Below are 17,779 nucleotides of genomic sequence, written 5' to 3' on the forward strand. Positions count from 1 at the left end.
TACCACAAACAACTAAAAATTTATATATTTATTTTTTTGAATTTGAGCCAAATGTCTCATAATGCGAATGAATTTTACAATAATAAACAAAATAACAAAAGATATAACTGTTTTAAAGCCACCAAAAACAATTGTTTTGAACTTTGAAGAGAAAGGGACTATTATTGTTTCCCCTGGTGACTACAAAACTCCATGACTGCATTAGCAGGAGCTCTAGTCTTAAGAACCATCTCCTCAAACTCCTCTTCTGGGTTTGATAATGCAACTATTGCTCCTCCTGCTCCAATGGTAGCTTCACCTTCATGTATCACAACTGTTCTTATCACAATGTTCAGATCAAATGTACCATTATATGAGAAATACCCAATTGAGCCTGAGTAAAGGCCTCTTGAACAGTTCTCTAGAGAATCAAGAATCTCAACGGATCTTAGTTTTGGGGCACCAGTCATCGAACCGCCAGGGAATGCTGCTCTTACACATTCCACTGGACTGATATCTGGTTTTTTCAGTCCACGGATCGTGCTCACCATAGTGTGTACTGTTGTGTATGATTCCACGTCCATGAGGTTAGGTACATGGACTGAGCCAGGCTCACAGACACGACCAAGATCATTCCTTAGAAGGTCAACAATCATCAGATTCTCAGCTTGATTCTTCTCACTGTTACAAGAGAGGGAAAGAAAGAAACAATGTTAAAGTAGCATTGATGTGGATAATACAGAGACATTTTATGGCCAAGACTTAGGCTCGTCAAAGATGTAATACAGCACATATATATTTGACGGGCAGAATTTTGTTATGTTAAAAACTATAAGTTATAAGACCGACAATTCTAGAACAATCCGAGACACTCATGATATGCAAAGGCTAAGTAATGGGAGATTTGTGTTCAGGGTACCTGAGTTTTAATTGCAATTTAAGAAGTTCATCTTCTTCAGGTGTGGAGCCACGAGCTATGGTACCCTTAATCGGCTTTGCTTCTAGCATTCCATATCTGTCCAGCTTAAGAAACCTTTCAGGGGACGAGCAGCATAAAGACAGATTTGCATTTGAGAAGTTGAGAAAGGCTGCATATGGTGCTGGATTCCTCTCTCTCAGGTGGAGATAAATTCCCAGAGAATCCGCATCGCCTATTTTCCTTCTGTTCTGAGTCGTGAGACAAAGCTCGTAGCTCTCCCCGTCTTTGATATACGCCATACAGCTCTGAACATCGTTTATATACTGCTCTCGGGATTTGTCAGGGACAAAACTTTCTTTGCATTGAGATGAATCTATAACAGGAAGTGTTTGATCCTTCCACTTTCTCGCTGATGAATCTCTCAGGCTAGTGAGCTTCTCTTCAGTATCATTCAAGAAAGAGCTTTCTGTGGTGCCCTCTTCGTAAAGAGATAAAACATAAACGTCATCAAGATGATGATCAATGGCGACTACATTATCTGCAAAGAAAAAACATGCATCTGGAGCCTTGGATTTGTGAAGATTAATTGGCATTCCACATTCGACTTTAATATCATACCTGCAACACAAGAAAGGTTTACACATTCATTCCAGAAGTCTTCTAACAAAATTGTACAGTGGAAAAAGCTTGTTAGTAAAGTCAAGATAAGTTAACACATACCCAATACAACCTACGTATCCACCACAAAAATCAAAAGGCAACCCTGTGAAGTCCTTCTCATCATAAGAGATAGATGCAAGCTCCTGGGAAAAAATGCGACACCCACCGATGAGTCCCTATTTTACTATTCTATAATATAATTTATTTCACTCTCGAAAAGGAGATATAAGCTTTAGCATCCGTAGTTCCATACCGAGTAAAGTCTATCTTCATACCTTACGTAAATAATCAAGAAAGCCTTCTTCCAAGAATTGTTTCTCACTAGAGCTCTGAGAATCTTCAATCAGAAGATGTCCAGCATGTTTAGATGTAATCTCGCTGAAAAAACAAGTCCGAAGTTCAATGCTTCAGTCGCATGATATGATGCATCAAGGTGTAGATTATCTCAGCCATATTAATACAGTCTCACAATGACCCAAGCACATATATAAGGTAAGAAAATATGCAGGGAGAAGGGGTATGGCGCTCAAGTTAAAAAAAGAACATAAACCTTTGGCGTATAGAGAAAGAGTAGGTCATGCGTAAAACCTTTGATCAGATAAGCTAAATGTCAATTGTTTCCATAGAGATCCACCTTTACCGCCCATGAAAGAAAATCGTCCTCTAGCCTGGAACAATTGGAAATATTATAATTTAGAATAAAATAGAAGATATCTTATCACACGGAGGCTAGCACAAAAAAACAGCAACAACAATCAGCAACTATAGTGAGAAAATAGACTACCAACCTTGTCACTAGAAGAAGTATCCAGCCAAAAAATATCATTCCCTTTATTTTTGCCATAGAGTTCTATGAATATATTTCTTGCTCCACCAACTTTATGTGCAAGACGTTCATGTTTCTTCCATTTCAACCTCAGCAATTTTGAATGAGGTTTTGAATATGATGAATCCACCAGATCAAACACGTCTACACCATTTGTCTTGGCAGCAAACAGAGACTTCTTAGGGTTCCCATAATAGCTGGAACCATTTCCTCTAAATCTAGTTCTGGAAAGTTCTTGCAGGAATTGAGTAGCACCAGTCACCTGCATGTTTGCTAAAATATATTTATTATTCAGGAGAAGCTCCAAAACAGTTAATCACAAAGTTACACCACAAGATACTAGAACAAAATTAGATCGTAGACGGAAAGAAAGGAAGAGAGAGAGGCAGAAATGACAATCTATTTCTAATGAAACCATTAAGCTTAAAGGAGCTCACCAGTGTCATTTATGTTTCTTCGAAGCAAGGATGGAGATTTGCAGCGACTCCAATAATCCACAGTTATGTCTTTAAAATTTTTGAATAATTGACTCCCATAAGTAGTAGCAATACTCTCTGGATGAAACTAAAAGCAATATGCATGTCAAAGACAGCTGAATAATGGAGGAAACTTAGACTGAATATGATCTCTATTAATCATCAAACCTGTAAACCATAATGGGGAAGTGAAGAATGCATGATGCCCATGAGAATGTGTCTATCTTTTTTTCCATCAACATCCGACGAAGGCCAATGACTTCGATTTTCCAACTTGTCTGAAACAGGAGTAACAGATTTGTCTCCCAGTGGCCTTCCAGTGTTATTCACAGGAACACACAAGTTCTTCTCAGAGAAAGAACCAGTGTCATCATAAATCGTCCATGCTATTGGTACAAGTTCCTTTGGTAGTGATTCCTTATCTATGATCAGTGAATGATATCTAACAACCTGCAGGATTGAAGCCGCAACACTAATCTTACTCTGTATCTAGAGAAATCAATGAATATTCCGTGTATAAAAGTAGATGACTTGCCTTGAAATCAGAGTTTCTCCCAGATGGAATATCAGAAAACAATATGTTCCCATCATGTTCAATCCCACTACAAGAAGTAGATGGAAATGGTGAGTAAAATATCCAACAAACATTGAGAAGTGAGAAATGGAGGAGATATGACCAAATATCAACAACTTTCCACTTGTTACAATCCAGCAACAGAAGGTGATTTTAAAAGACACAGAGAGAGCATTAGAAAAAATCCTACATACTAATCACATCTGTCAATACCTCAACCGACCATGGACTGGTTCTGGGGCATGAACTACTTGAGCTCCATGGACATAACCCAGTGCCTACCAAAACATGTTGTTTTTGTTTATAGAAAGAACCATAGAGAAAGAGAGAGAGATTGTTTTTGTTTATAGAAAGAACCATAGAGAGAGCGAGAGAGATGAACTGCTCATATTCATGGTTGTAGCAACTAAGATCGAAAACGCAGGAAACACTTAACAAAAAAAGTGTTGCACTCTTTATGAAGATAAAATTACCTGGTGGCCAAGGCAGACACCTAGAATTGGAATATCACGACATTCACGCAAAAGACGAAGACATATTCCTGAAGAGCAAAACAAAAGTTAGAGAAAACACAAACAAATATGGGTTTATAACGAAACTGATGCAAAAATACTGTAAAAACTAAGATTAACTGGCTAATACCTATATCAGCTGGACACATCGGCGAGCCAGGACCAGGTGAAATCACAATATTATCAAAAGCAACATCTTCATATAAGTAATGGTAAGCTTCTTCCCACGTCCACTCATCATTTCGAATAACCACAGGAGGCACTACACAGGGGATACAAAAACAAAACGGAGTTTGAATAAAACATTGAATCCATACACAGAGATTGACAGAGAGAAGTTAAAACCAAGAAGCTACCTCCATTAATAGTACTCAATGCCTGATATATATTGAATGTATAACTATCATAATTATCAATTAACAAAGTCCTCACAACACCAAGCTTCCCTACAGGTTCTCTTCTCGGTAAACTCTTCTTATCAATCGACGAATCCTCCAATTTCCCTGGCACAAACCGGCTTGACGCCAAGACCTTCCCCGTACCACGACTAGGCAAACTAATGTAACTTTTCTTCCATTTCTCATCGAAGTTAACTAATTCAGGAGAAGAAAACAACAACCGTCTTGCTACTGGAAATCTCAGAACACTATCACTCGGATATGAAATCTCAGAAGATGTTGAACAAAACGAAAAATTCATGTTCATAGCTCCTGTACCAAAGGTAACAAACAAACACTCATATTCATAACACACAATGTTCTGAGAGTGTGAAAACTATACCACAGACTAAAATTAGGGTTCATATGTGACACAAATCAACTTAAAAGTTCCCATTTTTCTAAACATAAGTACCTCTTAACACAATGAACTTTTCAATTCCCAAATCCAAAACTATACAATTACATCCAGATTAATCAACGCAAAGTTACGAATATGAAATGAGAATCATTAGGTCTGATTCAAACTCTATACTACAATATACTCCGAACCATTTATGAAATCAAACACAAACATCTGGAGAAAACGAAGAGCTTTTTAGAAAATGAAATGAGAAAACACTTACGTTAAACAGAAGAGGATTCGAAAGCTTGAATCGTATAAAGGAAGAAGCTTTTTGCTTCTTTTACCTTTTTTGCTATTGTTTTGCTCTGAGAGAGGAATCAATGGTGAGGGGAAGAGGGAGGAATGAAGAACAAAAATGGCTTTTTATAACGAGAGGAAGACATAAAAATGGAAATAAAAATTTAAGCTTTTTACAAATATTTGTTTCAATTTTAGAAAGCAATTTTTTTTTTGGGATTAAGAATAAAAATTTTCTAAAAAAATATTAATTTCAAATAATTAGACTTCAATTTATAATGGTTATATAAAGAAAAAACATGATTAGTATAAGAAAAGAAAAAAAATAGAAATAAACTAAACATAAATCTCTAATAGTCTTATCCAATAATGGCAAATCCAGTATACTGTAGAACAAGATAACAAGTAAGAACTCAATTATTAAAAAGTATTTTTTGAAAAACAAAAATTATTATTTTATTATATTAAATTTTTTAATAGTATGTCTTTCTACTAAATTAGATTCAAATTTTTTTTTCCATACAAAAGTTTTATTGATGTTGAACATATCATAATAATTTTTTAGATTTTATGTGTAAACAAAGAAGAGTTTTGGTCTTTGTTTGTCCATATGTCAAGTCAGCAAGCTAAAACCTAGTTTTAAAACGAGTTTTTTACTTCTAAAATTTAGAAAATTTTCAAATAACATGTTTTTCATTAATAGTATACATATATACTCAATTAAAATTTAATGATTTTTTCCCATACTAACTTGGGAAAATAACATGATAGTTTGATATTTGCATCAAGTTTACACCATGTTATATGACATAAAGAAACATTAATGTCTTAATCAGTCAAAAAGCTCGTAAAAAGATGATTATATGATTTATATGGATGATGTTGCATATTAGCATATATATACAATCTTTTGATAAGAAATTGCTATTTAAATTGATTTGTTTGATTTTGAAATTATTATCATCATTATAACATCATCACCATGAAATAACATTACCATAATATCATGTGAAACACATCATCAACATAATATACCACTATCATCATAGTATGTATTGTATATTTATGTTGCATATATATGATTAACTACTTTCATACTTACATAACTATTTCACTTATAAGTATAAATAACCTATTTAAAGAGGAGGTTCCTCAATGTTCTCACGGATATGAGATTTATCATTCATTCCTTCTCCTTATCATACAATATCCGCAAAATGGTTTGATCTATGTAAGGTTAGTGAACTTCAATTCACATATTTATTTCGCGTTAGGGTCTTTTTCTCTGGTGATGTTTAGTAAGAACATCTCCATCTTTATGATACAAACTTTTGAAAATAGTTTGAAGAGAATAATTCTCGTTAGGGTCTTTTTCTCTGGTGATGTTTGGTAAGAACATCTCCATCTTTATGATACAAACTTTTGAAAATAGTTTGAAGAGAATAATTCTCATTTCTCCGTATTGATCCAAATATATGGAGGACCAGGTTCTCATGAATATTTACAAAGATTAGAAGAACCCATGCATTGAGGATGGTCTAATGACCAAACTTAAATTGTTAACATATAGTTTTGAAGTGAAGTAGAAAATGGAATATAATAGGGCCTATTGGGCTTAAGATTACACCTACTAGATCTCTTGCAACACGTATCAGCTTCCAAATTGACTATAACAAGTCTTGATACTCGGTATCCATCAAGGTGTCTTTCAACTTAATTTACATCTCTATGCATTGTGAGATATGTAGATCGAGGCTAGAGGAGATGTACAATGGATACTAAAAACCAGAAAGATCCAAACTTGTGTTGCCTTAAGTTGGTGGAAACAGTACAGAAACAGAGAGGCCAAGATTTGGTGGGAAGTAAGAGAAGAGTGGTTAAGTGAAGAGAGTGGATTTAATTCATAAATGGGACAAGATTTGATGATATCCACCACTTTTCTTCTTCTTCCTCTTCGCAACATTTACTTCTCTATTCTCATTACAGTTAGAAGTTGGAAGACACACTAACTACTTCCAATAGCTTGCATTGACCAATAACCAAATGGTTTCCACAAATATCGAATCCAACTCTTAAGTGTCTTAAATTCCAAGTCAAAGGGTTGGTTTTGAAGCCTAGATTTCCATCTTTGAATATTGGAATTAAATGAGAACAATAAAACAATGAACAACAGATATAGTAAAAGAACATGGACTTGTATGTTGTATTAATGAGAGACTTTGTGTTTTTAACTCCAGAGGCAAAACTTTTTCCTTACTGTTTATTAACATGTTGTAATACATCATTGAACGTTTTCTCGAGTTACCGATACTTTAGATTTCGATTTGAGATCGAGCTTTTTTGTTTTAATCCGAGACTTAAACTCGAAACTCGTCTCAGAAACATTTTGAAAGTTGTTCTCTATGTTCATTATATGGTTTTTTGTTTATACACAAGATTTCCACATTCTTCCTTCTAAAGAGATCACTACAATGGAAACATCATCGTGGTACCGTCTCCGTTCCCCTTGTGGTATCTCAAGCAGTTCATGGAAATCCATACCTAAAATGATGAATGAAACAAAGATTAACATTTGATTTATACATACACTAGACCGGCTTCAAACAATTTTTCGTAAGGATTTTCGATAGATTATTACCTGCTTTCTTAGCAGCACGGAAAAGAAGCTCTTGTACCAAATGCTGAGCCGGGTCACCTTCAGGTTGTAATGTGATAAAGAGTTCGACCTCTGAAACCGCTTCTTCGTTTGTGAAGTATTGGTAGAGACCATCTGAGGATAGTATCAGAAACTGGTCTTTGGAGCCTAATCTATGATGGTAAAGTGATGGCAAACAATTGATGTAAGGCGACGACCCTTGGTAATCGATTTGGAACATTTCAAGAAGCGCATTGTTCCATTTAGGCTGCAAATAAAATGTATCCCAAAGTTCAATTACAATACAAAATTCCACTGACATAATGTTCAAATCTAACATCACCAAGAATCAAGACCTGAAACAATTTTAAAGTACCTGTTTGAGAAAACCAGCGCCAAAAGCTCTTGTAACCTTCAACGAACCTTTAACCCGTTCGTTTGTCACCGCGCTAGCATCATCCGGATGTTCCTTTCTAATCCTATCAACTTCCTGAACAACAAAAAACAAGACTTCATCAGCTAAAACATCATCAATTCTTCGATTACTAACCGCGAAAATGCGCATTAGTTTCTACCTCTTCTACATTTGTGCTATGATCAACAGTAAGCTGAAAGGCCGATAAAGTCGGAACCAAATTAGCTCCTTCATCATCACAAGAACCATCAAAATCATTCATTGTTTCTTCATTGATACGTTCCAAATCTTGTTTAATCTTCCCAATCCAATACTCAGTCTCAGCTTTTTGCCCAAGAACAGCTCTACTATCACCAACATTCATCACATAAACATCTTCACCTTTCATCAACATCACAAGAACACAAGAACCCATTAAAGCTAGTTCAGGATTTTCGTCGAGCATCATATCTGCATTCTCCAAATAAGCTTCTTCCGTCTTCCTCAGAGCTTGTGACAAAGCCTTTAACACATCCGACGAGTTCGGATCCGGATCTAGATCCGACCCATTACTCCGATCCTTCAACAAACGATCAAGATCAAGTCTTTCTCGATCCCACTCACATCTCCACCGTCGTTGACTTTCTTCCCAATTCTTTGACTGTTTCTCCTCAGAACTGGAGTCGCGATTCTCTACATCAGCTTCATCGGAAGATTTTGCATCCGTTTTAGGATCGTCCCATAGCAATCCTTTCAGCTCGCGATGAACGGCTGGATATAAATGAGAGAGTAAATAATCAGGCGCATCTGGACCGTTGAATCCATCGTAGATTCCAACGAAAAGCCATCCATGTTCTTCCGATACAACCACATGTACACGATCCTCGCCAGCTTTACCTTGTGCCCATTGAAGATTCTGGCTTTCTAAGGAAACGTCGTCGTCTAATAAACTTCCTTCACTACTAAAATTCAAGCTATTAACAGTGAGATTGTTCTCGTTCTGGTTCTGGTTCTGGATCCGGGTTTTATCCGACCCGAATACCCAATCTGGTTCTTTAACTGGTTTGATCGGAGCCACGATCGAGTTTTGTCCTCTAGTAATCGTCTTCGAAATTGCGCGACGGAGAACCCGAACTAAAGATCCTTTTTTCGACCCGACCCGGATATTAGCTAAACCATGAGAGAAGCTTCGTTGGAACTGATCAGAACCGGATTTACCATCAATCGGACCGGAAGAACCATCAAGCGGACCGGACATGAAACCTCTCTCAATCGGACCGGAAAGAAACCCTCTTTCTAACGGACCAGAACCGGGTACAATCGGACCGGAGCTTCTCGGAATCGGTTGCAAAGGAATCGAAGCAAACGACGTCGTGCTCTCGAACGCGGCGGCTCTGTCGATGTGTCCGTAAGGATCGTATTGAGAAGTAGAGAGCGGCGTAGCGGCGTTTGCACTCACAGAAGCGCCGGAGATAGTACGGAACGTCGTGGTTTCTTCTTCAGAGTGAACTTTAGAAGACGAAACCCGGGTCGGGTCGGGTCGAACGTAACAGAAAGAGTGACCTAAACCTTCGTCTAAAGGATCCGGTTCGAGAGTTGATTTAAGCTCTGTTTTTTTCCGGTGAGTATCTCCGCCGCCGGTGAAACATTTACTAAGTTTTCCGATTCCGTTACCCATCTTAGAAAAAAGAAAGGAACAATTTTTTGTTATGGGGATTGAGAATTTGGATACAAAGAACGTGTTTTTAGATTACACTTGAAGTTGTTCATCCATGGTGAGAGAGAGAGAGAGGTTGAAGAAGATGAGAAGAGAGAGAGATGAGAGAGTTGACTTGTGTGCAAGAAAAATGATTTTTTTGAGTGGAAATTATAAAGAGAAGAGAATAATATAATATAAGAAGAGAAAAATAAAAAATGAGAGATTTTATTATTATAATATTATTCTGTTACGTTATTTTGTGTTAAATCTGAAAAGGAGAAAAAAAAGTTGAAGAAAATGAGGGAAATAAAAATAAATCAAATATGTAGTTTTTGCGAGAGAGGTCTCTTGACGAAGAAGAGGGTTGACTCGTGGCGAAGGCAAAGGTTGGAGTTTTTTTGTTAACTCAGGGGGTTTTGAAATGTGTGTCTACTACTGTTTTTACTCGCGTATTCAAGCGCGTCGATGACGTGTGCTCAGTTTATAAAAAAATAACATATAAATGTTTTGTAAATTATATATTATGGTTAATATCACAGATAGAATTATTAAAAATACGCTAAAATGGTCTTATACTATAGGTCTATAACATAAGATGTTTAAGAGCATTTTTTTTAAAAAAATTGCTGTTTGAAAATTTTGCAACTTCAAATTTTGTAATTTTTAATAATCGGTTTAATTGTATATCATGTTTGAAGAGTTGTATTATTTAAAAAATATAAAACACTGATTTTTTAAAAGAAATATTAAAATTAGGTTCAGGGTTTTCAAATATAGTTATTACTATTTATATTTTTCTAAAAACATTATATATTTTATGACCAGAAGAACAACAAATAAGAGAACAATGCTTAAAATTAATAACTGATATAATTTTATTATTTTACGTAACACACTAAAGTTCATTTATTTGTAGTATTATTTAATTTTTGGTAAGAGTAATTTAATTTCTTTTGAGTAAAAGATTAGTTAGTTAGTGCCTATACTACATGAAAATATGACAATTTATTTGAAAGATCATTGCGCGTGGTATTATATAAGACTATAAACTCAACTACAAATTATAAACTCAAAAAAACTATGGAGAAAAATTATAAAAGCCAGTTAAGGAAATAAAGAATTTTTATTTTTAATTTACTCATAAAAATAAAAAGTCAAAATAGCTACAGTTTCCTTCAGTTCAAACAAACTCAATTAAAATAAACACTTACAACTTCGTAAGTTGTGTATACGATCACCGTCGGATCACGTGATGGTTTAACAATTATCCACGTGTCATACGATCACTGACTCGTCCCGTTAATTCATTAATTCTCGTCAACTCTCTCTCTCTCTTATGTCATAAGTATTTAAAATCTGGTTTTATTTCTTAATTTTAATGTTATTATTTCCCAACTAAAAAACTTAATATGTAGTACACTGTAATATTTAATGCTCTAATTTTTTTTTTGTTAATGATTTTAAAAGTCTATTGCTAATTTCTTTTAGATTTTTTTGGAGTGGGTGGTGGTTTTATATATTTATATATATATTTTGTAGTTGGAGGTTGTGATAATTACTAATCTAAATCACGCCAGCAGGATTCGAATGTTTGGAATCATTTCATTTCTTTCTTTTTTTTCTTTCAGATTTTGATTGGAAGTAGACCAAAATGAAGTGATTTATAATGTACATATGTGTATATATAGTGTAGTGTACTTTTGCTTACTATATATAAAAGTATCACCATTTTGAATATTCGAAAAGAAAATGTTTGGAAATAATGAGAATGGAAATTTTAAATAGTAAAAATATATTATTTAAACTAATTATGATCGGTATCCAAAAAAAAGACTAATTTTGATTAAAATATTTTATTGAAATTTTCAGTAAATTTAGAAAAATTATTTTTACTAAATTTATTTTCTGAACTAGTCCATTTTAGATTTATGTATATTTCGATATAAGTAAAAATTTATTTAAAGATGTTTTTTAAAAAAAATACAGAGAATTTTTGGAGTTTTTATTAAAAAAGGTTAATTAAATTCTAAAATAGAATAGAAAAAGAAAGTTACATTGTCTAACTCTTTGAGATTTTAAAAATTGTGGTAATAGCGGGTAAAATAAAAACTAATTACTCAAATATTATTTAAAATTATTAAATAACATAGAATCGTGATGAAAAATTATCTACCCGAACACGAGTTCCTTGCATACTAAACCCTAAATTTCAATTCTTTATGATAATTAAAGCCAATATTCTCGACATAAATTGCACACGATTTTGGCAAATCCGTTACAAAACTATTCTTTATATTAAAAATAGGCATCGTTAGTTTCACGAAACGTTACAATTGAGATTCTCTGCACATTTGGCTACTAATATTTTCCAAGTGTTAAATTTTGGAGTTTTGGATTCGTTTCACAGGACACTAGAAAACAAAAGAAAAAAGTGAATAACTTGTATATTAATGTTTTAAATAAACTCAGTAAGCACATAACAAATATCATGCAAATCCAATTCAAATTCAAATTTTGAAAGAAAATGTAACGTATAATACATTAATTTTTAAATTGATTCTTCTTCTTTTCCAAGTGTTAGAATTCCGGGGTTAAGAGTTTGTTTCACTACTAAATAATTGAGATGGATTGTAACGTATTTGAAAATTCAGCGATGGATTAATTCTTCTTAATTTGTAGGTCTTAACCAATAAAATGATAAACCCGTTTGAGTAACCCTAATGTTGACACATGCATTGGGTGCGAATTTCCAAAATTAGTCTTCAATTGTTACTTGAACTGCAATACGATTTTTATTGGTCAAGACAAATCCAAAAATCTCATTATAAAGATGAGTGTACTTAGACCTATTAGAACTTAAAGAATCCTAAAAAGAAGATTACTAGTATGGATGCAAGTGTCCAATATTAAAATTAAATATGTTGCAACATAAAAATCCAGAAAAGAAAGACTTCATACTATAAACTGAGTTCATTGGATGTTTTTGTTTCTCTTTGAAGGTCTGCATGGAGGCAGATGGGGTGGTTTAGACACTGGCTTGAGGTTACATTTTCATTTGTTGAGTATGGTTTGTTGACGATTGCTACATGCATGTCTACAAAAATACATATGCATGAATCAAAAGATTGTTTCCAAGCTATATTTAGTATACACTAATGCATAAATTATAACTTTCCCATGATAAGAAAGAATTTTTGGAGGTGGATTAGGTTGGCTTAGACATCGACTCTATTTGCCATGTGTGACACTGTTATGTTGTTTGTCCACATTGCTACATATCTGCATAAAACAATAAGTATTGGTCATGAATATTTACCAATATGTAAGGAATATATATGTATGCATAATATGTACCAGTTGCCTTAAAACACATTAGGAGTTTCATAAAAATTGATTAAAGTATTCCCTGCAAAGTCAATTATTTTGCTTTGTTATGAATTTTCGTCAAGTGTTTACCTACAAAGTCCAATATTTTCGTTTGGAAAAAGCAGAGCTAGATGGTGAGACTATGACCAAAGACATTATGAAATTTTAATATCAAGACTTGGTCACAAAATAAATTTATATATTACCTATATTATAAAGTTGATTTTTCTTCAATATTGGTTGAGCCGTTGCAATATAAGAATTGGTGTCAAATCGTCTCATAGTAATCCACAAAATGAGGCTTCGAACTCATTAATTAATTCTCAACTTGCTTTGGTAAGTAATCAAGATCTACTATATTAATCCTAATTACTACTACGTTTAAGAGTTAAATCAAATTTAGTAGACACGTGGTAACTCAGGGGCAAGTTTCAAAAGAGGAAGAAAATGTCAAATACATTTATCATTAGACATAAAGAATTAGAGAAAACTATATACTATAAGGAAGAGTGGGTCTTCCCTTATTAAATCATTGCTTTCAAAGACAAAAATGTATATTTAAACATGTTGACAAAAAAAAAAAAACATGAAAAGATAAGTGGAGACATATCCAACTTGCGCATTAGCTTTTAATTAATTATTATAAATTAAAAGCATATTAGGTTTTTAAGGTTGAGATTTGTTAATAAGATATAGTTAATTAAACATAAATGTCGAATTTTTCAACTTTTAATAATCATTAACCTAAACAACACACTTGATATAATTTCAAGGTCCATCATCATTTGTAATATTTGCAAGTGGAGAAACCCTCCATTCCCTTGCCATGTATGTTTCCATATTAAAGTATAATGCCATGATGATAACATTTTTCATTAGAATACTCTTAACTTCATAAGAAAAACAATTTGGGAATTTATTTTCAAACCTTATAAAATCCCTAGACATGTTCTGGCAAATACAATTATTGAAACAGATGGGGAAGAAAGAACAAAAAAGTCAATGCTATAAATCTCAACTTCTAGATTGTCTTTAGAATTTTAATCTATTTCAGAAAACATGCAAAACGATATTTTGATTAGAAGTTCGAGTCCGGTTAGTGCAATTTTTCGGTTATTTTGATTTTTGATAATGTTACCAAATTAACCGAGAATCAAATTCTGGTTTGGTTAGTTCAGTTTCTCGATATTTTAAAATTAAAACTAACTGAATTTTATTAAGACCAATATTTTTGTTATTTTTAAGAATTGCGATGATTTCGGTAAAATTTGGATTGTTCGATTTGGTTTTAACGAAAACTATTCTAAATTTTTGTAAAATAGCTTTAGTTGTGACTAATCTGGTTATTCAAACAAAAAGATTATATATATATATATATATATATATATATATATATATATATATGATAATTAATCGCGAACCGAACTAAACAAAGTTCTTGGTTAACCAAACAAAATTCCACATATTATCGATCGGTTAATGACTAAATTGAACAACCAAAATATATGTTCGGTTGTTTATGCAAGCTCTATATATAATACACATAAAAGTAAAACACAAAGGTTATATATAAAGTATATATACGTACTGGTCAAATTACTTACCGAGAAGAACTATATAACAAACATTGCATGAAGTTAAAAAAAAAAAAAGTAAAACAAAGACTACTTGTTGTATTGTATCATTGACCTTTAAAAATAAAGTATTCGTTGGAAGAAAGAGAGATGATAATTAAATCACTAATTTGCTTCTCTTAATAATTTTGACTTTATGAAAACGAATAAACAAAACAAAATTTTGATTAGTGGACCTTAATGGTGGGGATTAGTTATCGTAAAGAATAATAAGAGAAGTGGGTCTTTTGTGTCAGTTTATGATTTGGTGGATCTTATGGCTTTGCTGGCACTAAAGTATTGTTGTCTTGACTCATCTTTCAACCCACTTATGCAAGTTCACCTATTATGGAAGTATATGGAATATACATGTTACTCTCCCCTAAAACTTTCACACTATTATTACGTCTCATTTTTATTCTCACTTTGTCATTATTAGATTTTACGAATATTATTCTAATGCATAGTTTTGATTGACCCAAACAAGTGAAGCACCAACTCGAGATAGTCCTATAGAAAACTTTAGATCTTGATGATATGTACATAGACTATACTATATTAGTTTCTTTGTAGACAATGGGGTTAAGTTGAATGATTTGATGTAATGTGAGAAGATTGGTTGAATGAGAAGTATGGCTTGAGGAAGGAAGAAAGTGGTAGAGAAAGATAGAGAGATCGGGAGAGATGGTAGCCATTAAGCAAACATATAAAGATCCATGAGAAATATTTTGTTGCAGACAGCATTGTCACTTTCATTTCCACCACCATTTTTCTCCACTACCTTATATCTTTAAGTGAACACACACCAAGAGACACTCTCCAACAACTACACGTATATCGTTTTATTTATTTAAATTGTAAGTAGTTTATTGTAATGATGTGTATGGAAACTACTGCCATTAGAAGCTCATTTCAATGATTCATGTGGTTGTTTTCTAAAAGAAATTAGCCTTTTTTAAAGATACCGTTGATTCTTAGTTTATGATCTGACCTACACAATAAGCTTATGCACATGAATCATTACTATTACCTTACGAGGTCCTCTTAGAGGCCACCAGCCAAAGCTTAGGGACATGTATATAAAAGTGTTTGTGAGATAATGGGTTGAGACTTCAACATTAAGGCCCAAATTTAAAGTTTTTAATCTAATCCTATCCCAATCCCATTCATCAAAAGCCCAATCTAGTATTGTGTAATTTCCTCGGAAAAAAAATTAATAAATCATAGAAACTTTTTAACTTTAATTATTCGCTACGTTTTACTATACTGAAGTTAAGTACACACATTTCCACATTGGACAACTCGTTAAGTTTTGAGTCTTTGCGTACACATCATTGAGTTTTTATAGAAACCACAAATCATTTGCTACTTTCTATACAAAAATTTTCATTATTTTGAGGCATTTTCTTATATATAATAAGCTAAATTGCACAACTAACGTTCACAATACTCAATTCAAATGATTCATTCAAAAACACTACAACATTGTTTTTTATTGAAAGAGCAAACAAAGGCAAATCATCCACCATATATAGAGAACCGACATTGGAAACCAAATTGGTCCCTATACAAAGATTTGAGAATCAGTAGAAATAATGATTGTTAAGGAACTGAGAAGCGGTTGCAAGCGCGCCACCGAGGATGGCATCGATCACGACAGTGTCTTTGCCTTTCTTGCCAGCCGCAGAGAGCACTGCTCCTGTCGCCGCGCCTGCTAGCATTGCGTTTTTCTAATAACAATACATTCAAACCAATTAGTTTTGCAAAAATCTTAAAGCATAAAAATGTTAAGAGAAATGTATTAGTACCCAGTCTCTAGTGCCACGGACACGTTCGATTCCATACTCTGTTCCAACATAGACTCCAGCCGCAGCTCCTGATCATATTCATATGTTTGGAATCTTTAAACTTATTTTCATATGTTGAAACCAAATCAATGGGTCTAGAAACTAACTTACCCCAGTAAACACCTTCTTTGCACAACTTCTTAAGCTGCAACAATATTAAGTAGAATATCAGAAACTTAACATTTCTACAAACCACATATAGATAGATTTGATTCAGCAGTGTATACTCACCGCATTCTCCAAAGTGCTCTTGGAGAGACTCCCTACAATATACGAACCATGGAGTAAAAAATGATATTTTGCAGCTCCAACAAACAAAAAGTAGTAATGATAAGCACAGAAAAAAAAAAACAGATCCATCACAATGTGTTCTGTCCAATTATAGAAAAAGTTTGTCTAGCTAAAGGGATTTAGCTAAAGTAAAGACTACAACTTCTTCTATGCTTTTAAGTTCATCAAACTCACCAGACTATAACAAACATTGACAAAACAAGAACACTTTACTTGTTTATGTTTGATAAAGTTGAGGGCTTACCTTTGTCAATGGCCTTGTAAGTATCTTCTGCAATAGATTTAGTGACTCCAACCTAAACCCATCAAAGATAAATCAATTAGAGACAAAAGTAACAAAATGATCCATCAAAGAAAGAGAGAGAGGGATTAGTATTATACAGCTCCGATCTTGAGGAAAGCATCGACGGTGAGATTGAGAAAAGGGTTTCCCATATCAACAGCCACCGAAAGCTTCGGCGTACTCACGGTACCGGAGAATGTGCTTGAAGGCATCTTTCTTCTTCTTCTTCTTCTTCCTCTGTTTGAGATATTTTTTTCACTCTGATCTTGTTTCTGTAACAAGTTCAACTATTTTCTTGGGATATATAAAGTGGCTTTTAACATTAACGGTGGATATGTTAAACTTTGGTTCAACGGTGGAGAAGAGATTAAACAAAGGACCCACGAGTAGATATTCTGATATTGTATGAATCAAGCCATGAAACTCGAGCTATGTGAAAGACGAGTTTGTCCTCTTAGTTTAGAGCCATGCCAAATCCAATTATCCCAACCCACGAATCTCGTGATCTCTCCACAGCGACACTTGCCGACGTGATGAGCTCTTCTTTACTATTGCCGACGTAAGAATAACGTAAAAATCGGGACTTTAAAAACAAACCAATCAATTCTAAGATCAGTCTTGAATC

General features: G+C 33.7%; 3 protein-coding genes across 4 annotated transcripts; all 3 read right to left on the reverse strand.

Moving 5' to 3' along the window:
* On the reverse strand, positions 1–5,119 carry LOC17889826 (aminodeoxychorismate synthase, chloroplastic). 2 transcript variants are annotated; one of them, XM_006296434.2, is made up of 14 exons: positions 5,010–5,119; positions 4,303–4,653; positions 4,077–4,208; positions 3,908–3,975; positions 3,648–3,712; positions 3,396–3,462; positions 3,029–3,310; positions 2,822–2,948; positions 2,347–2,657; positions 2,147–2,226; positions 1,834–1,936; positions 1,619–1,701; positions 899–1,516; positions 1–660 (listed from the first exon to the last, which is right to left on the reverse strand). In XM_006296434.2, exons 2-14 carry the CDS (start codon positions 4,649–4,651, stop codon positions 162–164), a joined length of 2,784 nt encoding a protein of 927 aa, XP_006296496.1. In that variant the 5' UTR covers positions 4,652–4,653; positions 5,010–5,119; the 3' UTR covers positions 1–161. The 2 variants fall into 2 exon arrangements, with proteins under 2 accessions (XP_006296496.1, XP_023640858.1); XM_023785090.1 differs by having other exon boundaries at positions 4,303–4,656.
* Positions 5,120–7,258: 2,139 nt separating this feature from the next.
* On the reverse strand, positions 7,259–9,892 carry LOC17888177 (probable protein phosphatase 2C 23). The gene is made up of 4 exons (XM_023784364.1): positions 8,237–9,892; positions 8,038–8,151; positions 7,665–7,929; positions 7,259–7,567 (listed from the first exon to the last, which is right to left on the reverse strand). Exons 1-4 carry the CDS (start codon positions 9,731–9,733, stop codon positions 7,452–7,454), a joined length of 1,992 nt encoding a protein of 663 aa, XP_023640132.1. The 5' UTR covers positions 9,734–9,892; the 3' UTR covers positions 7,259–7,451.
* Positions 9,893–16,159: 6,267 nt separating this feature from the next.
* On the reverse strand, positions 16,160–17,447 carry LOC17888548 (outer envelope pore protein 16-1, chloroplastic). Its single transcript, XM_006295116.2, has 6 exons — positions 17,253–17,447; positions 17,116–17,167; positions 16,812–16,843; positions 16,692–16,725; positions 16,542–16,609; positions 16,160–16,463 (listed from the first exon to the last, which is right to left on the reverse strand). The coding sequence occupies exons 1-6, from the start codon at positions 17,364–17,366 to the stop codon at positions 16,317–16,319; spliced, it is 447 nt and encodes a 148-aa protein (XP_006295178.1). The 5' UTR covers positions 17,367–17,447; the 3' UTR covers positions 16,160–16,316.
* Positions 17,448–17,779: the final 332 nt, after the last annotated feature.

This window comes from Capsella rubella, unplaced genomic scaffold (genome assembly GCF_000375325.1).
Source record: "Capsella rubella cultivar Monte Gargano unplaced genomic scaffold, Caprub1_0 scaffold_4, whole genome shotgun sequence".
NCBI lineage: Eukaryota > Viridiplantae > Streptophyta > Magnoliopsida > Brassicales > Brassicaceae > Capsella > Capsella rubella.